At 41.8% G+C, this 25765-nt stretch overlaps 1 protein-coding gene across 1 annotated transcript in view; it reads right to left on the bottom strand.

The window, feature by feature from the left end:
- Positions 1-211: 211 nt before the first annotated feature.
- Positions 212-25765, bottom strand: part of abcb11b (ATP-binding cassette, sub-family B (MDR/TAP), member 11b) — a 28937-nt gene continuing 3383 nt past the window's right edge. The window contains exons 3-28 of the mRNA XM_036128211.1: positions 24889-24918; positions 24740-24791; positions 24333-24640; positions 24123-24210; positions 21414-21547; positions 21160-21331; positions 19347-19471; positions 19082-19256; positions 18836-18949; positions 18618-18728; positions 18410-18535; positions 17779-17982; positions 16657-16827; positions 16356-16557; positions 13385-13457; positions 12898-13018; positions 12609-12782; positions 10963-11067; positions 10512-10673; positions 8774-8977; positions 7771-8012; positions 5620-5776; positions 5141-5338; positions 2983-3189; positions 1661-1807; positions 212-1189 (exon numbers count right to left, since the gene is read on the bottom strand). Of these exons, the coding sequence (XP_035984104.1) occupies positions 989-1189; positions 1661-1807; positions 2983-3189; positions 5141-5338; positions 5620-5776; positions 7771-8012; positions 8774-8977; positions 10512-10673; positions 10963-11067; positions 12609-12782; positions 12898-13018; positions 13385-13457; positions 16356-16557; positions 16657-16827; positions 17779-17982; positions 18410-18535; positions 18618-18728; positions 18836-18949; positions 19082-19256; positions 19347-19471; positions 21160-21331; positions 21414-21547; positions 24123-24210; positions 24333-24640; positions 24740-24791; positions 24889-24918 (4003 nt within the window). The 3' untranslated portion in view covers positions 212-988. The remainder of the gene's footprint in view (positions 1190-1660; positions 1808-2982; positions 3190-5140; positions 5339-5619; positions 5777-7770; positions 8013-8773; positions 8978-10511; positions 10674-10962; positions 11068-12608; positions 12783-12897; positions 13019-13384; positions 13458-16355; positions 16558-16656; positions 16828-17778; positions 17983-18409; positions 18536-18617; positions 18729-18835; positions 18950-19081; positions 19257-19346; positions 19472-21159; positions 21332-21413; positions 21548-24122; positions 24211-24332; positions 24641-24739; positions 24792-24888; positions 24919-25765) is intronic.

The raw sequence follows: 25765 nt of genomic DNA, 5'->3' as shown, positions 1-25765 counted from the left end.
AACATTTGGTGGGAAGATGAGAGTAGCGAAACTACACCAAAAAGATTCTGTAATAATGAATACATATTTTTGGCAGTTTGTAAACACAACGTTACTAAAAGCTAAATTTTAGAAAGCAAGTAGCTATCTAAAAAGCTTGCTGTCAAATGTTTCAGTTCCTAGAACATTAGGAGAGTTAGCTTGTGGTCCAAAAGTGAAAGCAAGGTTCATGAAAGATAGAGACAGCTTTATTTAATATCAAACAAATACATAATACATGAAAAAAAATATTATATAATATATATAATGCTATATAGTTTTGGTTATTAAATCTAATCATTATAGTTAAGTCAGATGCTATTAGCTAAAGCTTACAAAAATGACGATTGCTAATTTTCCAGCTAAAGTTAGAGGTAATGTACATGATCAGTCCACTTTTTCTTTTCTTTTTTTGTTACCTCCTATATGAGGAAATTAAACTGGCAGAGCTTTCTTACACTAACAGCACACTTTTCGTTATTATCCATCACCATGAATTTGTCACATTATGTAGAAGATCAAACACATTATTAAATTCTATAGTAAAACAGGCTTGAAAGGACACGCTGGCTCATACTAATGTGTAAATAAAGCAATATATTCTTCCGTAGCAAATTAATCATTCAGTTCACAAAGTGGGAAGTAAATAAAAATTCTAATTAAATTTAAGTTCTAGTGTAAAAGCTTAATTTGCTCCGCTGCTGCTAGCAATTGATTTTGTACAGTAGATGTTGTACTTGCTAGATGTTTAGAGCTATCAGAAACAAAAAACCTGTGCAGCTATTTCTAAGCACCGCAATCTCTTGATTTCCCCCCGTTTATGAAGTCTCCAGCTTCTCAATATTCCATATAATAAATAGCGCAACAGTAAATCGGTTTATACATCTTTTTGTGTGCTTGATGTCATGTTAGGCATACTTTCAGTCCCGATCAGCCGAGAGAGGGCACTTCTGGCTGCGTCTGTGGGCAGTTAGCTGATCGGCGCTCCCGTCGTCACCAGCTTGTAGTAGGCCCCCTTCAGGGCCATCAGCTGGTCGTGCGAGCCTTTCTCGATCACAAAGCCCCTGGACATGACGGCGATGATGTCAGAGTTCTGAATGGTGGACAGGCGATGAGCGATGACGATGCACGTGCGTCCCTCCCTGGCTTTGTCCAGGGCTTCTTGCACAGTCTGTAATAGCCATCAAAAACACACATACATAAATATAAATACATTGATGTGTGTCGAAGCAGTGCGCGCACACAAACCGCAGGCGGGAGCAATCATCTGATCTCCCCTCAAAGCAGACAAAACCGTCACAATTATAGCAATTTCACAATCATGTGTTGATTACTATCATTAGAGTGTTCCAGTGGATCAGTGCGCTGCAGAGGTCTCTCTGCTGCTCAGCATGGTTCAACCCTTTGAGATGGAAAAGCTACCGCAAACGGCCCACAGATAATATTCCTCCTAGAGAGGGCTGTACCAGAGGGCTGGGATGTACTGTAAGCAGCTTGTGATAATAATAGACGTGATGAATGATAATGATGTTAACGATGATAATAATTAACTGCCTGCCTTCTTTGCCCGTGGTTCCCGGAGAACACCGAGCAGCTGCACTGTGCTGGGGGAAGCAAAGCCCCTCGGTTTACCGAAGCGTACCTTCTCGCTCTCCGTGTCCAGGGCCGAGGTGGCCTCGTCCAGGAGCAGGATCTTCGGGTCTCGTATGATCGCCCTGGCGATGGCGATGCGCTGCTTCTGGCCACGAGACAGCTGGGAGCCCTGAGAGCCCACGTTGGTGTCGTATTTCTGAGGATGGAGCAGGAACCGAGGTTAGTATCGTTAACTAAAACTAACGAAATTACGAAAACTAGAAGTAAAAAAAACTAAACATTTTAGTTAATTCAATTCAATATTATTTATATAGCGCCAATTCATGAAACATGTCATCTCTTTCTTTGATCCACTGTATATATGAAGATTCTCTTTATATAACTGATGCACCTTTCCTACTTTTGCACCTTCTTTTATGAGCCAATGTGGCAAGTGAATTTCTCAAATGTGAGATCAATAAAGCCTATCTTATCTTATCTTATCTTATCTTATGTTATCTTATCTCGAGGCACTTTACAAAGTCAAATTCAATCATATTATATATAAGGGAACCAGTTGATTGCATCAAAGTCCCGACAAGCAGCATTCACTCCTGGAGAAGCGTAGAGTTAACTGAAATAAAAATAAAAACCAGACCTTGCAAAAACAAAAAAAAATTAACTGAAACTGTAATAAGACATTACGAAACTAATTAAAACTAACTCAATTTTAAGAGAAAATATACTTAGTTTTCATTTGTGTGTCTTTATCATAATGAATTCTAATTTCCGTTTGGAGTTTTTTAGGTTTTTTTTCACTGTACCACTTCGTGCAAAATCTGTGATTGTTTGCTGGGATTTTGTTACGCACAACTAATTCTAAGTCTTTCCCCTGGTATGTAATTTGTATTACATAACAGACTAAAACTATAACTGAAACTAATAAAAACTAAACTGAGCTCTGCATTTTCAAAAAAAAAAAAAAAGTAAACTAGCAAATAAATACTAAAAGCTAATCAAAATAGAATTCAAAACCAGAAATTAAAAACTAAATGAAAATAAAAAATAATGAAAATTTCAAAACTATTTAAGCCATGACAAGGACTGCTTTCAGGCAAACGTCTGTTGGCTCTTGACCTTGGAGTAAAGTGAACACATTTTGTTTGGGAAATTATGCCAGCTTAATAAAAAAAAAAAAGACTTGTCTTTAAGTGCAAAGTTTATTCCAAAGGAGTAACTTCTGGGTCTGGTTCTGGCAACCAGTCCAGTGTGTGCCCTGCGTCTTGCTCAGGCTTTTGGTTCCTCATAAGCTCTTTTAACTCAACCTCGTTTCAACAGAACCAGATCCGCGTTTTCTTTTAAGCCCGTCAGAAATCTATAAATCCACCGTACCTCTGGTAGTGACATAACAAAGTCATGGAGCTGGGCCTTCTTGGCAGCGGAGATGACTTCGTTCATGCTGATTTCCCGCAAGTTGTCTCCGTACTTGATGTTGTCCGCGATGCTGCAGTCGAACAGCACGGGCTCCTGGGAAACGATGCCAATCTTGGAACGAAGGAAGGGCACGCTGACGCGAGTCGACTCGTGGCCATCAATCAGCTGCGGGAGGAAATTGATTTTGCCATTAGTGGAAAGTGATCTAATAGTCGCGGACTGGGAAAACAATCCACATAATGAGCCATCATAGCACTGTGTCTCCTGTAATTTTGCTCCTAACTAGCAAAGAGGTGATTCTGTCCTTTTTCAATATCAGACAGACAATTGAGGCAACGAGCTTCCAAACCTTTTCCATCACAATTAAGACCGTTTGATTCCTGGCAGAGAGCCCTACCTGGCACAAAGACAACCCTCTGGTACAAGGATGCCCTCAGCGTTTCTAACTGGACGGACCGAAGTAACGAGAAACACTTCCGTCAGCACATACACAGTGAGTCTGGCAATTATTCGTTGAATATGAGACGTCTAGGGTTTTATTTCCAGTTGTGATTAGCCTCATTAGAATTACCGTACATACCATTTAGGCATCTAAAAAGTTCAATATCTGGCATTTAACAAAGGTCGGCATCGGCTGTGACGGTGTAACGGCGGCGAGGATTAAAGCCGGCGTCTCCCCTGCTTCAGGTCTCGGCTGTAACGCTGCTGGTTCAGCGCCAAAGCTGCGGTTATGCTCGAGCGTTGGTCCGTTTGGGGCCAGGCTTTTGCATCAACATGAACCTAGTTACCTTTAATGCCCTTTAGGTACGCAACCCTAACCGCAGCTCTACGTTTAAAATGGCCTTTATTCAACAAGCGGCAGCGGAGAAAGAGGGTGTGGGCAGACGCCTCGTATTCATTCTAGTCACAGTGCCTTGCAGCATCCATATGCTCCTCTGAACTTTTGTACAGTTTTTGTCAGATTACGGCCAAAAAAAAAAAAGCACTTTATTGGGATTTTATGTGTTAGACCGGCACAGTTAAAGAGCAGTACAGGTTTGCCTCGCCAGGAAAGGCAGTTGGTGTTTATAGAGTTTTAGGTCCAGATTTTCAAAAACAAATTAAGATGTTAGAAAGAAAATGTTAGGTACAACACAAAGCATCTTATTTTATTAGCTACCTTTTCTCATTTCTTTTTAATTGCCTAGTAAGTAGGACTTTTATTCGGGAGCAGAGGTGGGTGCACCCATTCTTTAAACTTGCTGAAAATACATAAATTGATTGAAGAAAGACTGACCCATGCTGCTGAGGTTAGGCAAAAACTATTTTTACAGATCAATAAAAGTAGGAATCCATCAACCCCCGGCAAAAATAAATACGAAATTCTATAACTTTCTTTTAATATTGAAAATATACAAGACCCATTTTTTTTTCTTTGGGGGTTTTGAACAATGAGTTACAGATCCTTTTTATGCAAACCAAACTACCTTTTGCGTAGGAGTCGTAAATGTTGTGTATTTAATGTATTGTTAAGCAGCTGACAAAACAGCTAAACAAATTTCCTGTTTTCTTTCAAACAAATTCAAATAAAATTAAATAAACACTTGATTTTAGCCCTTGTGGAAAAAAGGTTGGACATCGCGGGCATACATCAGTGTACAGGCTGGGTGTTAGTATGGCCTAATCAAAGCCCAGACATTGATCCAATTAAGAATTCACAGGAAGAAGATGTTCACAGACGCTCTACAACCAATCTGACTGAGCCTGAGGCATTTTTATAAAAAAAAAGAATGGACAGAAATTTTAATTTCTAGATGTCCAAAGCTGGTGAAGACGTATTTTAAGACTTGCCACAAACGCTGGTTCTACATATGATTAATTCAGGCGGGCTAAATCCGAATGCATGCCACAGATTTCTTGTTACGAACCTTAATTCCTTCCAATTTTCCCTCGGCTCTACAAAAACGCTCCACCTCGTGTTCTTTTAAAACCTAAAATCTCTCTCCAATACACTGACGTTTGAGGTCAAAATGTGAGATATTGTTAAAAAAAAAAAAAAGAAGCTCAACAGATACGAATATCTCTGCAGGCGCTGTACCCAGAATGAGGCTAATTGACAGCTGCAGGTTTCCCTCACCACTTTGCCGTGATCAGGATCGTAGAACCGTTCCAGCAGCTGCACGCTGGTGCTCTTCCCGCAGCCGCTGCTGCCCACGAAGGCCAACGTCTGTCCGGGCCTCACCGACACATTTAAGCCATTCAGGACCTGGATGTCGGGCCTGGTGGGGTAAGTGAACTTGCAGTCTATGAACTCAAGGTTCCCTTGGAAGTTATCCTAGAAAACATGACAGAGGGGGGAGCAGAGCAGAGCACAATAAGCATTTATTCCCCTTTTTATGAAATGACAACCTTTTTTTGTTCCCGTCCTCCCCCACATACCCACACTTCTCTTCCTTTTTGATCTAAAACAAACACGCTTAGCTGTAGGTGATAAGATATCAGACTTGCATCTCGTCCGCCTCCTCCCTCTGTCTCAGAGGGGAAATGCAGCGGGACGCATTTAACACACAGCCCAAAAATAATAACAAATAAAAATAAAAAACATGGCCCCCATACCCATTTTTCTCCCCTGTTGCTGTAGACGCTGATTGGAGGCACACGGTCCAGCAGCTGGAAGAAGCGCGCTGCTGATATCTTGGCCTTGGCGTAATCCGGCGTGTAAGAGGAGGCTCTGCCTAAAGCTGTGCCGCTGGTGACGATCGCCGAGATCACCCTGAAACATATGATATGTTGTGATTTCTCTCCCAGCAGTGCTATTTTTTTTAAATATGAAGTTCTCAGATTACATTTTTCATGCGTCTGTCACCTGAGCTGTAGTAGGTTTTCTGTTTTTTGTTTTTTTTATCAGTGACTCAGACCGCGAGCGTGACAAGCGGTTGTTTGATAGCTTGTGACTGAAAACACGGCGTGTGAACACAGCACCTCCCGAAGGAGTTCGTACGCCTCGGTTTCTGTTTTTTAACGTTAAAACAAAATTCTACAGCATCTTTGGTGGGATGAGGATGAAAGCACACATTGCATTCAGCCCCCTTGTTCAACCCTTTGCAGAAGAGTTCCAGCTGCAGGGCGTTTGAGGCATGTTCCTACCAGCTCTGCCCTACAAAGCGTTCTTCTTTGCAAGATTGCTCAGAATTAGTCAGAATGGATGAAAAAACGTCTGTTAAAATCGATTTTTTGGATTTTGACTGAGCAATTCTGACACGAATGAGATTTAATCTAATCCCTTCCTGGCCGTAAAGGCCAGGTATGAGGAATCTTCCCCCTGAGCCGAGGACCTCTAACCTGACTCTAGCCAGATTGATATCGCTCCACCTAGCTTCACTAACATCCATCTGGGACCTCTCCCATAGAGAGTGATTTCTCCAACCAATTTTATTGTCTGGCCAATCAGGACGCAGGGCTGGAGTTTCATAGATGTGACGTAGTGGAGAAGCGACCGTGACGTTAGACTGTTTTGATTCAGACAACAATGGCGGCTCGCATCGAGGAAGCAAGCGTTAGCATTGATGCTGCTATTTCTTCCGTGTTGTCCAATCTACCTAATATTGTTTCATTAAAAGAACATCAGAGAACGGCTCTGAAGGCTTTTGTTGGTGGAAACCATGTTTTCGCCCTTCTCCCGACCGGATTTGGCAAGTTTTGTTTTCCGGGGCGCCCCCGCGGCGGAGCTGTTAGCGGTTAGCGCGAACCATATTAGGAGGCCTTTAGTCCTCGACGCGGTCGGACTGGGATCGACTCCGACCTGCGGCGCTTTGCCGCCTGTCTTCCCCCCCTCTTCCTGTCAGCTCACTGTCAATAAAACGCGTGCCACTAGAGCCGCAAACACAATAAAAAAAAATTTTTATTTTTTTCCTGAGTTGCTCTCACAGCGTCACGGGTTAGCTTCGGTGTGAGTGGTTGAAATAGCACATCGATAAAGATGACAGACAAGTGGCTTATCCAATCATATGCAAGGATTTTTGATAAGGCCCAGCCTTCAATAAAGGCAATTCCTATGGAGAGGTCCCAGATGGATGTGAGTGGAGCTAGGCGGAGCGAAACCCATATGGCTAGGGTCAGCTTCTCCAGAGTTTCTCCGATTACTGTTCCCCTTGGACAGCCACGCCTTGGTCGGTCGCACTTGTGCCCTGAAGCAAGCAGCTACATGCACTTCCATGTGTATTTTTACAATACAATACAATACCGCGCAACAATTGGGACTTGAGGACAGTTCGGCTACTCTCCCAACCTCTGGTCACTTTACTGGGGGAACCACAGCATGTCGAGCACTCACCCATCAAGCAGAGCAAACAGAGACTTCCTGTTAATGCACAAGCTACCTTCTTCCACTATTGACAACATTTAACCCCGCAGTTACTAAGCACATGGTTTGTCTTTTACACCACTTTTTAACTCTTATTACTAATTATTTTTAGATGACCATTTTTTTTATTCTAAATGAGTAAATTGTGTTAATATTCTTAAACTAATGGGAATGTCTAGTACATTTTTCTGTTACTCCACCAAGCTCTGGTTGTGAGTTCCCCCTTTCTTCCTCTGTCCGATCTAGCACAGTAAATCCTAATAAAATATACAGACGTGTGTGGCTCCAATGTACCAAAATATGGAAAGATCCAAGAGGTTTGAACACTTTTGCACAGTAGGAGCTGTTTGTAGAGTCCTAACAAAGACTGGATAGAGCGGCGAGGCTTTTGGCTGTTTTCCCACCTGAACACCAGGCTGAAATGGAGCCCTTCCTGTTCCACCAGGTAGCCTCCGAACCTGAAGGACGCGCCGTTCGTCAGGAAGATCACACACTGGGCGAAGCCGTAGCAAGCCCCGTACACGTTCGCCTTCTTCAAGGCCGCTTGATACGGAGAGTCCAGGTGAGCCTCGTACTTTTCCACAAAGCTCCTCTCCATCCCTAAGCCTGCGATGGTGCGGATGTTGTTCAGGGCCTCGCCCGAAACCTGCAAACAAAACGAGGAGAGTCGGCGGCGGAGATTAAACGGCGGACTGGGGGGACGCCGGGGCGGCTTCTAATTCGTGTATCTTTTAAAATGTAAGGGAGACTGAGATCTCGATAAGGCAGGCGCTCTGTTCTTATCTGTGCCCTCTTCTATTGCTGCAGCAATAAGCCAATTTCCCCCCACGGGGATCATTAAATTTTCATCTAATCCACTTTAGTTGGATGGGTGGCGTTCACTGCATTGGTATAATTAACACGGCACAAAGAAAGTTCATAGTAAATTGACTTTTGAACACTTTTCCTTACATTCTGAACTCCTTCTGTATTGTCCTGACGTTTTTTTTTTTATTTTTTTAGTTTTTTTTATCCTCCGCTCTGCCCTTCGGGTACATTACGTTTTAAGCTTGTGTGGCTCAAGCGGGGATGAAGCCTGAGCGCGCTAACCAAATTACAGAAGCAGCCGAGAAAAGGCTTTTCTGCCCACGAGTGAGAGACGTCTTTTTTATTGTTATGAAGAAGCTCAAACGTGGAGCCTAAAATAGACACCGCTGTCAAGTCTTCTCTTATCAGCTGTCAGTGGGTTAGACAGCAGATGTCACCCAACACCTTTATGGTTACAGAGATTACTGCCATGGAGCTCCTGGCTTGTCGTTTATTTTCTGAATGATGCCACTTTCAGACTATTTCGACAAATATGTTCCAATCACTTGAGGAAATATATATTTTTTTATGCTTTTTTTTTTTTTTTTTTTTTTTTCTGACCTGCCCAGCGGACTCCATGGCCTGCTTGTCCTGCTTGGCGAAACCCGTGAGCATCTTGGCCTGGAAGCCGCCCGAGAGTGCGATGAATGGCAGGAAGCAGAGGATGAGCAGCGTGAGCTTCCAGCTGAAGTAGAAGGACATGATGAGGGCCACGCCGATGTTGGTCAGAGAGTTGACGATCATGCCAATCTGGGAGCCTGTAGCCTGTAGGGGGGGGGAGCAAAAGGATTAGTGTTACAAACTCAAATTGTATGATGCATCAATTGACTAAACCAATCAATCAATCTTTCCCATTAATTCCGACAGGTTTCCCTGTCCCTGTTGAAGAAGGATCATCCCACAGCATGATGCTGCCGCCGCCATGTTTCACTGTCAGGATTAAGAGCTCATTTCCAGCCTCTAACACTTTATTTGTCTTTAACATCCTTTCCTTTCTAAAAAAGGTTAAAAAATAACCCTGGGTTGGGAGATGGGTGGAAATTTAGGTAACTACGAGAATAAAGCCATACAATTGTGAAAATAAAGTTGTAATATTGTAAAAACTCTTCCTCCTGTGTTAAAATGAGCGATGTTGAGCGTCTTGTAAAGTTATACTTTGGTATCATTTTCACAATGAAGGATATAATAAATCCTTTTAGCTAATCGTGTTTGAAACGATTGTGGAAACGATTGTGGAAACGATTGTGCGGCTTTATTTTCAGAATCTTCTTGATTCTTGTACACCTAATATTTTGACTTTGTTCTTACAATTTCCAAAAAAAATAAAATGTTGTACTATGCTTATTGTAGATTAAAGAAAATAAATTAGCGCCAACAGAGAAGTAAATTTCCACAAAAAGATTAAAGTCTTCCGGAACTTTCCAAGAAAAAATCTCTTTCCATGATTAAAGGCATTAATTTGCTATATTAAAACAAGTTCATCTCGGATATTTTAAAGTCAGAAATTTAGGATCATCTCGCAAACCCTACTTTGGTCTTTTGCATCCTCTGACAAGTTTTCTTCTTTTATTGGCCTGTAATTAGCTCCATCTGTCTCCTCATCATTGCTAACCAGTCTCTGTATCAAATGAAATTATGTAGCTGTCATGTTTCATGGTGGGGTTGATATTCTTTTCCATTCTCTAATGGGGATCTTCCAGGATTCTCAGGTATCCTTTGCTTCATCCATCTTCCCAGCCACTCTGGCCAGGTTCCCTCACAATGTTGAAGAAAAGCATCTCCACTGCTGTGTTTCACAATCATCCTCATCGCCAAGCATAGTTTTCCTCCTCACACATTGTTTTGCCCGTAGGCATAAGAGTTACAAAATCAACTGGAGCGTGAGTTGAAGTCATATTTGCTGCAGGAGAGAGCTGTTTATGGGAGCTTCTGACCATTTGCACAGGTTTAAATCTGAAGAATGCATTCCCAACTTGGACTGGATTATCAGTGGTTAACCTGCTCGCTGAGCGCAAAAGACAGAAAATCTCACAGGCTTTCTGAATTGCAACAGGAAAATGCTTAAATTGGAGCTGATATTATTGCCAAATCTATAATCTGACTTCTAAGTTAAATTAGTGTTTCCAATCTGAGTTGAAACAAAAATGTAAAATGATGCAATCAAACTACTTTTAAATTAGATGCTTAACAAGGTAAGCTATAAATGTGAAATTCCTCTTACTAATTACCCATCCAAAAGCTGATTGTGTCTTTAACTGTATTGTAAAATGCATCTATTATTTCTGAGGCGCGGACTCACCCCTTGCACTTGTGAGGCATCCGTTGCCAGGCGTGTGGTCAGGGCCCCAGGGCTGTTCCTGTGATCATCAAACCAGCCAATTTCTTGCCCGAGCATGGCTTTGAAACCAATTCGCCGCAACCTGCGGGTCAGCAGCTCTCCAGATTTGGCGAAGGCATAACCCTGTGGACACGCACAGGAAGCGTTTCTCTTAAATCTGAAATACCTCCGCATGAACACGCCTCTATATTCCTAACCTGAGCCATAAACTCCCAGGACTCAATAGTCTCTCTGAAGTAGATAGGGGGGGGTAAAGCTTTTCTTTTTTTTTTTTTTATTAGATAAAGGCATTCATTTATCAACATAGAGTGCTGTCTTGTGACTTTCTTTGCTAGCTTGATGACAGCAGAGGATGAAAGCGGTAGAAAAGAACTAAAGCGATCAATCTTGTCACAGCTAACTGCTGCTCTACCTGCAGCATTTGGGTGAAGAAAGAGATGACTCCAACAATAACAAAGAACACACAGATTCCATTAATCTCCCTCCTCTGAGCCTCGGGATCCGTCACAGCAAACGTCTGCAAGCATACAGAATAAAGATGCAGAGAAAGAGAAAAAAAAAACAGTGTTAGATGTGAACTTCCGCGCTTATACATGAGCAGCCTTGTAAAAATATTTGTACCATTTGAATTTTTTTTTTTTTTTTGCATTTTGTCGTGTTGCATTTTGTCATGCCGCAGCCACAAACTTCACTCTGTTTTATAGCTGTTGCTTTTTGAAAGCCCTAACACAAAATATTGCGTGACAGTAAAGGGGATGGAAAATGATGCATGGTTGTATTTTTTATTTATTTTTTATTTTTACAGGTAAAAATCCAAAAGGTCTGGCAGCCGTCTGAATAGAAATATACTATATGTCTAGTTCAATCTTTCAAGGTACGTTTCTATTGGTATTGGTCATATAGATATTGAAGTCTTTGCCCTATCATCTTTGCGAAATAGTTCAGGCTCTGTGACTTTGACTGGTCCATTATAGCTCTGACTTTAAGTTTATGGCCATTATCCTGCAGGAAGTTGAATCTCCTCCCGTCTCAGGTCTTCTGCAGCCTCTAACATGTTTTCCTGCAGAATTGCTCCATATTTAACTCCATCCATCTCGCCTTTAATCCTCATCATCTCCCCTGTCCGTGGCGAAGTAAACGCTGCAAAAACTGCACCATGAAAAAGCAAAGTTTTCTTTTATTTGAGCAGGTCAATAACATGATCTGCCAATGGAATAAGATTTTTGTACTTAAAATAGGAACAACTCATCTCCATCATCTTATTTCAAGTGCAGTATTTCTAATTATCTTATTTTAGATACTCATACTCATTTTATTTACCTGCTCAAATCAAAGACAAATACATTAATTTCAAGAAAATTGTACTTACACTTAATTCCATTTTTACAGTGAAACAACCCCACAGCATGATGCTGCCAGCATCACCGTGAAGCTTCGAAGTTTAGTTTTAGTTTCATGATCAGATATTTGTTAGAGGACAGCTGCATTTATACTGAGAATAAACCCCACACTGCAAAAACAGAACTAAAAATAAGTAAACTTTTCTAGAAATTACTGTATTTGTCCTTGTTTTGAGCAGGTAAATTAGATTATTTGCCAATGGAAACAGTAATTTTACCCCTAGAATAAGATAATAAGGTATAATGCACTTGAAATAAGTTGATGGAGATGAGTTCTTCCTATTTCAAGTGCAAAACTCTTATTCCATTGGCAGATTATCTTACTCACCCGCTCAAATAAAGTAAAAATACACTCATTTCAAGAAAAGTTTAACTTATTTTAGTTCTGTTTTTGCAGTGCATTTACTAGTTACATGACCTCTAAAGGCAGTTGTTGCACTTAATGGTATCATAGTAAAAGGGGTTTATAGTAAATGAACAGCAAATTTTTTAGATTTCCAACTACTTTGTGCTGGTCTATTGCATAAGATCCAAAACATTCTGAAATCTGTGTTTTTAACCAGTAAAGACGTTCAATAAATAAATCTCTGATTGCTGTGGTGCTACGTGAAGAAAACAAACTGTCTAGACTTTGTTGGTTTCTTTCCTCGGATCATACCGCCAAGATCTGGCTGAACAGCAGCGAGTAAACTGGGTTAACTCCTCCGTTTACTGCAGCCCCGAGAGATCCAAACAGCATGTAGGGCCACTCCGGTAAGTTGTATTTCAGAATCCTGGCAACTGGAGCAGGTTCCACGAGTTCCTCCTCCTCCTCCTCCACTGGCGCGGCTTTCTGAAGGTGCACATAAATACGTAATAAAAGGCTAACTGAGCTAGCTTTTTAAGTGTGGATAGGGGAAAACGGTTAAACGAGGCACCAAATATGGTGCAGACACGATGCAACACACCTTATATTTATCTTCATGAGACATAGAGTAGGCTCTGGGGCCCAAATCTCCAGCGATGGGAACTGAGGATTCTGGGATCAGGTTGGAGAGCTGCGATCGGGAGCGCTGGCGGATCGAGGCTCTGTTAAAAGAAGTTGGCTTCTATAACTCCATACTTGTTGTTTGCTTAAACACTTTACATGGAATTTAACCACTGAGCATTGTTGGCATAATTGAACTTATTAACGGGAACCTTTAAGCCTCTCGCCGCATTATTTAAAGCGGCTCTGGATGATAGCGTCAGCTAGACACTCTAAATGTCGAAGAAAATGTAAAAAGCTAATTAGCTAAATTATGGTGCCAGTGATTCCTGTAGCGCAGTCAATTTCCGCTATAAAAAGACAGCTGGAGCAATCCTATTAAGATGCACATTCGGATTCTGAGGAAATGAACGTGTGCCCAAAGTGGGCGAAAGATCGATTAATCAAGAAAAGTGTTCGGACCATACCTCAAACTGGCGCGATAGCTGCCCGCTCTGGATAGATTTAACCTCTGTGGCTCCTGCTCTTCCCCCTCAGCCACTAATAAAACACAGGAAAAAGGAAAGTCCTGTTTGATAAATGCTACTCTGATTAGCAATACCATTATAAACACTGAAATGAAGAGTAGAAGCATTTAGTTGTGTAGGGGTGAGTCCTGAAAACAACGACTGCCAATGAACACAGAGAAAAGAGTCAAAAAGACAATAATCTGCTTGTTTTATAGGTCGGTCACTAGAACAAAGATACATTGGTGTAGATTCTCATTCTCATGGGACATGAGGATCGTTTGTGCTTAAATAGAAGGCAACTGGGTTTCTTTTGTTTCCTTAAGACATTTTCCCTGTTATAATAAAAAAAAGTCTTTCTGCAGTTCTGAACACGGGATGGAAGTATCCAGCTGAAGAGTTGTAGTCAGAACAATCGCACTAATGGGGCCCTTAGGGTCACTAATGGGGCCGTTAGCCCTCCAACACAGAACGTGTAATGTTCAGCACATTTCCTTAAGCGGACTACCGTAACTTCAACAGTTTGTGCTGTAGTAAAAACCTCACCGGGTTTAGAAAGCAGAAACGTGGTCCTCTACTGTCAACATCGCGTTTGTACGGCAGCTTTAAAAAAAAAAACAGCCGTTGCAAGAAAAGGCTTTTTCGGCCCTCCCTCCCAAACACTAGAGCGGCGCAGGGAGCGGGGGATAAAAGAAACGACAGAGCGAAGCAACAGGTGGCCAATGACATTCGGTATCTCTGAAAGATGACCTTCTTGGATAATAAAATCACAAACTGAGTGTTCTGGATTGTTTTGAGGAGCACAGGACCTGAAGCTGAAGGAGAAAAAGCTTGTGAAGAAAGATCACGCTTGACTGGTTGAATTTCTGAACGAATGAGGCTCTGGGCTGTTTAGATCTTATGACGCTTTTACTTTGTATTCCTAATTGGATGTGTGTTGACATCTTTATTGAATGCTGACTTTATGGAGCCTTTGTACGTTTGTATAATGTACAAGTAGTTGTACCTAGTATGTGTAAATATGTGCATTTTTATTTAAGGAACTGTGGCCCCTCAAGGGTGACCGTCTAGTACTGTGTGCAGTGCCTTGTTTTTACTATCCAGTGTGGGATGGAGACCAGTTGAATGTGTTCTCCATGGTGTCCTGTGACGAGGAGCAGCCATCTTCATGTGGGGGAACTGGGAGAAGAGGCAGAGCACATAGGAGAGGTCCTGGGGATGCTGGAGGCTGCGGTGATGCTGCCAGGGACCAAACCCGATCACTACTTCATCCACAATGAAAGACTGAGGCAGAGTCCCTCAACCCCCCGAGGTTCATCCCAAAACTAAGCTCTGGTTCCCTTCATCTCTCTGTTTGGGAAACCCTGACACGCTTTTCTAATGCTGCAGTTTTAAAACCACTCTGTGCCAACAATGAGCAAGTGAGGGTGCAGTCTAAGGGGAATTTGGGACGCTGCAAAGTCAACTGGTGGAGAGTGGTGCTTTGGGCACCTGGTCTGGCATTCTATTAGCTCTAACCTCATCCAGTGAAGGCAGATATTCTGCCATTACCATATAACATAGAAATGATTCCTGGATCAATGTGAGCTTCTGTCCTTTTTTGTGTCTCTGCTCTGTTTTCTCTAACCCCCAATTGGTAAAGGCAGATGACCGTTCACACTGAGCCCGGTTCTGGTGGAGGTTTTCCCTCCCTGTTAAAGGCGAGTTTTCCTCTCCACTGTCACTTCATGCATGCTCAGTATGAGGGATTGCTGCAAAGCCATAGACAATGCAGACGACTGTCCGCTGTGGCTCTACGCTCTTTCAGGAGGAGTGAATGCTGCTTGGAGAGACTTGATTCAATCTGCTGTTTCCTAGGATAGGAAACTTTTTGACCGATCAGTATAATTTGATTGAATTTAACTTTGTAAAGGGCCTTGAGATGACGTGTGCTCTGAATTGGCGCTATATAAACAAAATTGAATTGAATTGGGTGAAGTTTAGCTGGAAAATCTTGGGTCCTGACTTATATGTGAGTGTTTGGGTTACTCTGACACCAATAGGACATTTTCCACCAAAGGTCCCAACATTTGAGCAACTGAGATTTTTATTTTACTTTTTTTGAATAATTTGCATGCTTTCTGTTTCCGCTGCTCCAAAAGGCCACAGAACATGAAACACACTAAGACGAATGCTGCAGATTTGCAAACAGACGAGCACGTCCTGTCCTGGATTGCTCAGTCTATCAAGGTCCCAACTCACGGTTACCTTTGAAAGACTTTAAAAATGTATTCCTGGCCTTTTCATGCCAAACACTTTCAAGTTTTTGCCTCAACTGATCTGGAAGGTTTTGGCCTTGAAAGGGGCGTGCCCTAATGGCAAAGGGGTACTGAGCACGACCCATGTACGGAGGCCTTAGTCCTCGATGCGGCTGACCCGGGTTCGGTTCTGGCCTGAGGTCCTTAGCCGCATGTCCCCCCCCCCCCCCCCCCCCCTCCTCTCTCTCTCTCTCAAACCCCCTTTCCTGTCAGCCTACTTTAGAAAAAAAATTATCCACTAAGGGAACTCAAAGTAAGTAACATCTTCCTGAAGTTTGTGTATTTGTCCTTGATTTGAGCAGGTAAATAAGACTATTTGCCAATCGAATGAGATTTTTGCACTTAAAATAAGAACAATTCATCTCCATCATCTTATTTCAAGTGCGGTTTATCTAATTATCTTACTTTAGGGGTAAAAATACTCATCTCATTGGCAAATAGTCTTATCTAGCTGCTCAGATCAAATAAAAACATACTCATTTCAAGAATATTTTACTTACTTTTAGTTCCCTTTTTGCAGTGATAGTGCCACAAAATCCCAGAAAAGAAAGAGAAACTCTCAGTATTTTGCCGCTGTGTTTAATGGCACGCCTGATAAAGAAATGCGATGGAATTACTTAAAATGCAAAGCTTACTTTCCCGGGCTTTCTCATTCAAAGCCTTGTCTCCCTGGCTTTGCAGGGTGACAAGAGTGAAGTACACCCCCTTCCTCTCCAACAGCTCGTTGTGTTTGCCCCTCTCCACCGCCCGGCCGTGCTCGAAGCCAACAATTATGTCTGCGTTCTTTATGGTGGACAGCCGGTGAGCGATGGAGATGGTGGTGCGTCCCATGCGTACCTGAAAGTAAAGCCCCAAAATGTTTCATTTTTTTTTTTTTCACGACTGTAACCGCGTTATTTTTGCGTGAACACACGCGTTAGCACAAGTCTGACGTACTTTATCCAGAGCTTCCTGAACAGTGGCTTCACTCTCGTTGTCCAGAGCAGAAGTCGCCATGTCCAGCAGCAGGATGCGTGGGTTCCTGACCAAAGCGCGAGCGATGGCTATCCTCTGTTTCTGCCCGCCGCTCATCTGGCCCCCGCCTTCCCCGACCAACGTGTCAAATTTCTGCAGGAGAAGCGAAAATTAGACTTTTTAAACCAGGGGTGTCAAACTAATTTCTATATGGGGCCACTTTGGCATCATGAAGTCATTAAAAGGGCCGCTTGCATGTGTAGAGACGATACTTTTCATTTCATAATTTCATTCCAGTACACACAGTAGTATAAAAAATGCACAGTAACATAAAAGTAGCACCCTTAGGCCCAGTTTATACAGTTTATCTGCAAAAAAAGTTGATATTGGGGTGAGTTACACTTACAGAAGGCACAGTTTTAGCCACTTTGTACACTTTAAAATGATATACGCCTTTTTTTTTTGGCTCTCGAGGGCCGGATAATTTACCTTGACGGGCCGGATTTGGCCCGCGGGCCTTGAGTTTGACACCTGTGTTTTAAACACTAAGCGCTATAACGAAGCATCCCTCGACCTTGCATACATTTTTGTTTTTGCTTCTTTTTTTTTTTTTTATTGTTACTTTAGTGTTTCGGATTGAAATACAAATACGCAAAAATAACAAGTAAATTTAAAAAAATGCTGTTTTTGTGAAACATTTGTTTGTGTTTTCATGTTTCACATTAGCCAATGACCCAGAGCACACCAGCAAGTACACCTTTAAAAAAAAACAGGATTGGCCTAGTTAAAGTTCTAACTTAAATCCAGCTGAGATGCCTCAGTCCAACCGTAAAGAGGCTCTCCATATTGAAAAACCCACCCTCAATTTCAACAATTCTGCAAAGAAGAGTGGGCCAGAACAGAGTGAGTTTATAGCAGCTGTTACTACCAGCGGTGGCACAACTAGTTAGCATCTCTTACTTGTTCGTGTTCTGTTTGATCCGAAACATAAAAGTTGTAACAGCATACAGAAGAAATCTGTAAGGTTGCTAAAACTCTTCAACAGCCCCGTATCGGATCCTAAAACACACGTTCCTCGCTGTCCTTCTCTCCGCCAGTGCCCACCTGTGGGAGGTCCATAATGAAGTTGTACGCGTTGGCCTCCTTTGCGGCAGAGACGATGTCGTCCATGGAGACCCCGGGTCGGCCGTAGCGGATGTTCTCCGCGATGGTGGTGGCGAACAGCACGGGTTCCTGCTCCACGATGCCAATCAGGGAGCGCAGCCACTGAATGTTCAGGCCTCTGATGTCATGACCGTCCAGCGTCACCTGAGACAGAGGGCACCGTGAGCGGGAGCCGACGCTAAACTTGATGGATGATGCTATTAAAGCAGTGCGCCACACAAATGTTCCCCTTTTTTTTTTTCTCTCCCCGCGACAATGGTGGTTTGAAAAGAAAAGGTTGTCAGTCTTTTGGACAACCTTCAGAAAGCAATATGTCTTTCCTGAAAGGCTGAAAGAAGGGGGGGGGGGGGGAGTGAGGACCTGCTAATTCCTGAAAAAAGTGAGAAATTAGGCTGTTAGGAACCATCAGCTGAATAATGAAAGAGATTATCAGGTACCTCTGTCCCCCTGAGGGGGTGGTTTATTTCTGAAACCTGAAAAGAAGGGAGGAGTGTGTGGGGGAGAAGCGATAGGAGCAATGATGGAGGAAGCAGTTCGCCGTTAGTGGGATATTCTGAGCCCGGCTCCCTACCATGCCTTCTTTGGGGTCGTAGAAGCGCTGGATGAGCTGAATGGCCGAGCTCTTGCCCGCCCCGCTTGGCCCCACGAAGGCGGTGGTCTCACCTGACTTCACCGCAACCGTGAGCTGGTCCAGGATCTGATAGGAGACAGTTATTGGGGCAGAATTTTAAAAGCGGTGACCTAAAACCTAGGCAGCAGTTCTCCATTGAGAACTTTACCTTAACCTCTGGTCTGGATGGATAGTAGAAGGTCACATTGTGGAATTCGATATCTCCTTTGACTCGGTCCAGCTTGTATCCCGCCTCTGACAAACAGTCAATCTCCGGCTCCTAGAGAGAGACAAAGTCAGGGAGTAAAGAGTTTATGATAAGTCGCCGCCTAAAACCAAGATGCACTGAGCTTCAGTGGGAAAATCTATCGGATGAAGCATTATTACCCTGTCAATAGTCTCAAATATTATGGTAGCCGCCCCTCGGCCAGCTGCAAAGGCCTCCAGACACGGGGAGGCCTGTCCTAAATTCATGGCTGCAATCAGCACCCCGAAAAACACCTGAAATAACAACAATACGTTTTACTGGGGGGTTTTTTTTCTCTACATTTTATGCAGGTATCAACAAAAGCTCGACTTGAAAAAGAGGGAAAAATGACAGAGCTGCGTTGCATGTTCAGTTACAAGCAATACCTGCAGCAGCGTTCCTGGCGTGTACTCCTCGGTGTCTATGACAAGAGTCGAGCCGTACCAGAAGGCCAGAGCGTAGCACAGAAAGATGATCAGCCACATGTATCCGGTGAAGAAACCCATGATCATTCCCTTCCTGATGCCCCACCGCTGGGCCGAGATCAAGTTCTTGTCATACCTTTGGAAAAACGACTGAAGCTCAATTTAACTTGTATGGGAAGGTATAAACCGTTCTCGCTTTAAACGGGCCCTCTTGCATAACCCGTACCTGTCCACTTCCTTTTGCTCCCCTCCAAACGCAGCCACAGTCCTGATGGAAGAAAGGACCTCATCAGCCACAGCGCCAGCTGTTGCATAGGCCTGCAGCTCCATCCCAGTCAGTTTGGCCACGAACTGCACGTAGGAAACAGATGCCAAGTTGACCGAAGCGGGGCCGAGCGCACGTCAAAGATATGATACGAGGTAAACCGCAGGAGTCGGAAACAAAGAGAATCTACATCTGTTAATTTTCATGCAGCGACTAACATATAGTTGTTTGGACATGCTTCATTTTTCTTATAGACTGTAATAAAATGAGGCTAGAAGCTACAACATCTTTAGTTTTTCTCATATTTTACTAGGTTTTATATAAATCTTTGTTAATCATCATATATACACAATACATTCATATATATCATACACATGTAATGTGTATATATAAGTATATATGTATATATACATATGTATATGTGTATATATATGTATATATGTATATATACATATGTATATGTGTATATATATATATATGTATTATACATATGTATATGTGTTCTATATCGATGTATATAATACCTATGTTATATGTGTATATATATATATATATATAATATATCATATGTATATATGACTATATGTATATGTATATTATATATATAGATAATATATAATAATCTATGTATAATACATATTGATATGTATATGATATTATATATATATAGTACTATATATATATAGTAGTTCTGTAGTATGTATGTATATATATATATATATATATGCTATGTATGTATTTATGTATGTATGTATGTATGTATGTATGTATATATATATATGTATGTATGTATATATATATATATATATATAGATAGATAGATAGATAGATATAGATATATAGATATACATATATACAGATATACATATATACACATATATTGCTGCATTGCAACCACACATTTCTTTGTATGTTACTGGTATTTTAAGTGTGACGTGGAAGTAAAAGATACATCTACAAGTAAAAACCTAAAAAAGTTTGAGCATTTGTTTTCAGCTTCCTCTTGGACTGTACTGTACTTTATAGAACTCTCTTTACAGCTGCAAATCTCTTTGGGCATGTCTCTACCAGCTTTACAAATCTAATTTTATCCAGCTCAGTCAGATCCGACGAAGAAAATGAGAGAATATTAATTTTTTTAAAAGCCTTGCCACGGATTTTAATTCTAATTAGATCTGGACTTTAACAGAGCTAACATGGGCCTATTGGCTGCTTCTCTAATTAACGCTACCCTTGCCAGGCCTGTTAGTTTAATTAGCGCCATACTCTTGCCATGGTCAGATGATGGAAAGAACAGAGCTCTGCGAGATGTTCAAAGTTTGGGGATGTTGTCTTACAAACTAACTCAGCTTTAAAGTTAACTCGCCGTTTGTACACGCTCTCAGAAACACCAGGCCTGTACAGAAACGCTGAATTTATACTGAGATTGAGGTAATCAAAGGGACTCTGCTTTTTAGGTGACATCTTAAGTCAGTTGGTTGCAAAGGATTTTATTTAGAGCTTAGAGTAAAGGGGACTAAATTTGAATCCATGCCACATTCTTTAGGTTTTTATCTGTAAATTCAAACGAAAGCTTTAATTATTTTGTAAATGCCATATAAGGCATTGTCCCTCCTCCAGATCATGGCTCTTTTGAATCCTACACCGTAATCTAAGCTGTAACGCTTCAATAAAGTGTAGCAACTCCTTTAGGCGCAAATAATTGATCGATTTTCAACTTGAGAAAGGACCTATAAAAAAAAAACCTGCAGTTTGCGGATTTGTTTGTTCTCACCAGAGCCATGAGGCCCGCTCCGACCCCAATCAGGGGGCTGACGGCGACGATGACCAGCGTCAGCTTCCACCCTTTCACGAACCCGACGCAGAAGCCACACACAAACGTGGTGAAGCGCTGGACAAATATGGCCACCTGATCCGCAATGGCGTCGTTGATCTTGTTGATGTCACTGCAAGACAGACACAAGAGCGCTTGCAAGTCAGACTCGGAGGCGTGCGGCCCGAAACAATGTCGCCCCGCTCCTAACTCACTCCGACATGCGAGTGTTGAGCTCGCCCACAGAGGTGCAGTCGAACCAGCCGATCTCCATCCTCATCACTTTGCTGAAGTACATTTTCCTGATGAGCTGAATCTGCCTGGCAGCGGCTGTCACCCACATAGAGATCTGTCAGTGGGAAGAAGAAGGTCACACTTAATTTGGTTATGTTTAGCTGAAAAAGCAAAGCAGGGCAGCGGGGTGTTATCAAGTGTAAGTTCATATTGTTATGGGAAAAACTACACACATTGTGCATTAATCTGTTTAAAAGAGGTGTGCACATACAGCGTGGCATGCATATTGATTTAGCCCTGCTTACTCTGGTACACCTGAATAAAATCCAGTGTAACCAATTAAATTCAGAAGTCAAAGTCTTAGCAGAATAGATCCACAGATCTGGACTTTATGGAAGCGTTGTTAGGAAGCCATTGTTAAAATAAAATAAAATAAAATAAAGCCACAAGGAGTCCCGGTTGCAGCTTGCCACAAGAAGGTGCCCCGAACCATTGAGATCAAAACTGAAATTTTTGTTTATTAAATTGCCATGTGTGGCCACAAAAAAGAAGAAAAAAAAAATCCACTGCAGCGCTCTAAAAATCCCCATGGTAAAACACGGAGGTGGCAGTTTCATGCTGTGAGGAGCTTTCCTTCAGCAGTGATGGGGAACCTGGTCAAAAACAGCTTCTTTCCAAAAGCTGTGAGGGTATATATCGCCCCCTGCTGGGAAGTTTGTGCTCGGTTGCTAATTACAATCATAATACCGGTAATACCTATTGACGCACTCTAATTTCTCAGGGTAATGTCTGATTGCATAGTTCTGTAGATGAAGGCTTAAGATTATGGCACAGCATTTACCGTGGAAATGAGTGCAACAGGCTCTGCAATTGTACCAAAAGTTGGTTCTGCAAGGTAAAAGTCAGGGCAAGCCACACTTTTTACATTTTATATGCGCAAAATAGCTGGAAAACAGTGTCCCGTTTTACTTCTGCCTTGTGCATTAATATGTATTGTAGTGCATAAAATTATGATAAAATACACTGAGGCTTGTAGTTGCAATGTGACAAAATGTGAAAATTACAAAATGTATAAAACTGTAAATCCAGCTTCTTTACATTGAGAGTTATCGCCTAAATTAAATTTAAAATACCTCATACATTTATAGTTCAGTGTGGACCTTCTTAGTAATGTGCTGCTTAATGCACTTAAAACACTCCGAGCAAGAGGAGCGAGGTTCGTATCTGGCCATATATAACAACATATTTAAATAATCAGCTGGTCCTCTATTCCTTATTGTTCAGGGGGGAAAAAAGCAAGCCCAGTTCATACATTAAAATTAGATCACCATTGTCTTTTCGAAGGGGGTAGCTAATGTTTTTTTTTTGTTTTTCTAAAAACAAAGAGTAATTTTTACTGGGTTACAAATGAAGCACAGTTTATATCTAATATACTGCTTACACAAAAACATGTCAATAAATTAGGAAAGTAATAAGAAATTACTTCAATAAGGTTTTTCAATATTTGCTAATACTGTGGTCCTCTTGTTGGAGTTATTTGTCCACTTAACTTTAGTTCAAATATTTCAACAATTTTATATAGAACTTTACCAACTTTAGTACCTTCTTTACCACCTTGTTTGCCGTGATAACCAAGCATCCAAATTGTAAAAATCTTATCCTATTTTGTGCTTTTTATTGGCCAGAATAAACCTAAATTGTATTGAACCCGATGGTAAATGGTAAATGGTAAATGGATAATAAATCTTATTGTCTACTTTCCCCCAAAAGGAGGCATGAATGTTGCACATTAATCAGCTGCAGTAAATCTATCAGGGCTGAATCAAATATTTTCTATTTTATTTCAGGTAGATTGTTTTTGGAAAATATGTTGCTGTTGCTTGATACATCAAATCCTTTTAAGGTAATAGGTAAGTGCGGCACAGCTGCTACCATTAGGTGGCGCATTTGAGTCAGAGTCAAAGGTGGGGTGAAAAGTTGAACCATGGAAGGAGCTAAAAACTTGACTTTGGCCACATTTCACCTCACAACTTCATAAATGGTAAATGGACTGAACTTATACGGCACTTTTCCAGTCATGCTGACTACCCAAAGCAAACCTCAGCAGCTCCTTTGTTTCCTGCCTTTCATTATTCATCAGACTGATTAATCCAGGTGTGTCTGACCTCAGTAACCAGCCAGACACACCTGGATTAATCAGCTTGTCCACTCCCACCCCCACCACTTTGCCCCAGCCCAGAGACACAGTTCTAGTTTTCTATTAATAACACCATCGATTTATTCATGTTATTAATCTTAGGATATACTAAAAGTGTGGAGAGGCACATTCCTAGGTTTCACGTTTGATTTTTGTTGTTTAAATATTAACAAATATGTAAAAAATAAATGAAACCATAACTGTCCCCGTTTCCTAATTTCATCTTGATGAGATGTATTGCTTTTTATGTATCCCCAAATTATGTTTTTATGTATCCCCAAATTTTATTTTACATTAGATTGCGCCTTGAACTCCCCTTTTGCAGCTGTCGGTTAAACAAATAAACAAATTCGGCAGGGTAAGGACTGGCCTATTGGTGTCTTTCAAAAGGTTTAATGATTGAGTGGATCGAATCCTTTCAAGGTGACTTCTGGGTTTAATTCAGGGATTAAATGATGAAACTGATGGTATGATGTGAGACTTCGAGACTAACCTGCAGGTATCCAAGCAGGAACACAGACGCTCCAATCCCAACGTAATAGAAGGCAAACATGGTCATTTCATGTTCGATGTCGAGAAGCCTGAAAATCAGCAACCAGGCAGTTAATAAAAACACATCAGAAACCTGAAGGCATATCTGGGTGTTATTAAATCCCATCTTCACAGTAGTAGCCTGCCTCGTCCATCTTTCTAGCCCACTTACCCACATGACCTGTTTCCCAGCGGGGTGAACATCTCCAGCGTGGAGTTGATAATAAAGGCCAGGTCCGACTGGTTCAGGGGCTGAGTCGGGTCTTGCACTACGGTGTAGTTCCTCTTCCACTGGATGGTGTTGTTCACGCACTCCTTGCGGTCGTCACTCAGCTCGTTGAGCTCGATGTCGTACTCGATGAAGGTGTCGGTGAGCAGGCCGAACACCAGCAGCATGAGGGGCTGGGCCGAGCCGTGCAGCACCGCGCACAGGCTGCCCACCACCATCATCGCCACATCCTTGCAGGTGGAAAAGCGGAACTGGGCGGCAGATTTCGGGAGCACGGTTGTATTAGAAGGAGGAATCTCACAAGGAGGGAGCTTAAAAAGGAAATTAAATATATTTATATATTTTTTTACCAGCTGGAAGAAGCCAACTCTAATTGCTGGTTGCTCTTTATTTTCTTGATCCCTGTTTGAAGGAACCGGGGTGGGGGGGGTTAGCCATTTTATTTTACAAGGTGAATGCAATTATATATTCAGAACATCCACTGCCATTTGCCACTCACTTCTCCTTGTTCTTCGGATTAGTCATGGACCTGCATGGAACATAGCAGAATAGTGAGATGCTGCCCCCAGGTAATCCTTTTGTAATTATGGCACAATGAGGACTTAATACAAAAATGTAGAGAGAATACCCCTCTGTTCTCTGTAATTATATGCAAACAGTTAAAGTCTCCCAGAAAAAGAAAAAGGCAAATAGATTTTCTTTTAACATTTTAGTATTCTGAAAAGAATTGTAAGGTTTCAGGTTTGAGCAAGGTTTTCAACAATGTTACACCTGATGCAAGTGGTAAAAACAGTCACTACACTTTGAGACAGGGGTGGTTCTTGGATGAATGGGGCCCTGGGTGAGCAACCCCCCCCCCCCCACACACACACACACACACACAAACACACACCAACCTCACGGCCAATCAAAATGCAGGAAATCACAACACGGTTCCCCACAAAGAATGTAAAATAGTCCCTATTCTTAGCCAACTCCATTTTTTTTCCACACGGATTAAAGCAACAGAAAACTCGTTTATTGTGCAAGTGATGAGTTTCAGTCTGAGCACCCCCAACAGCCTCAAATATACAAATTCAGAGAGCCTATATGTTTAACAAAAAGACCAGAACAAACCGTTTTCTAACAAAGCTGAGTAATCCAGTTAATCCTGCATGTGATGGGAATTAAAAAAAAGTAATAAGCTAGCAATCTATTAGGGAGAAGCTAGCAAAAGCTACATTCGGGTTCCACTTTATTATCGGCGTCTACAACTCAAATACCAAAACAGCCAATCAAGTGGCAGCATCTTAATGCGTCTGTGCATCTAGATGCGATTAAGTTTAAAGTCAAAAATTTTCGCACTCAACCATCTCTGTGGTTTAAAAGAGGATGGT

Source organism: Fundulus heteroclitus, chromosome 24 (genome assembly GCF_011125445.2).
Source record: "Fundulus heteroclitus isolate FHET01 chromosome 24, MU-UCD_Fhet_4.1, whole genome shotgun sequence".
NCBI lineage: Eukaryota > Metazoa > Chordata > Actinopteri > Cyprinodontiformes > Fundulidae > Fundulus > Fundulus heteroclitus.
Note: the sequence above shows the minus strand (reverse complement) of the source record. Positions and strands in the feature narration are given on the sequence as shown.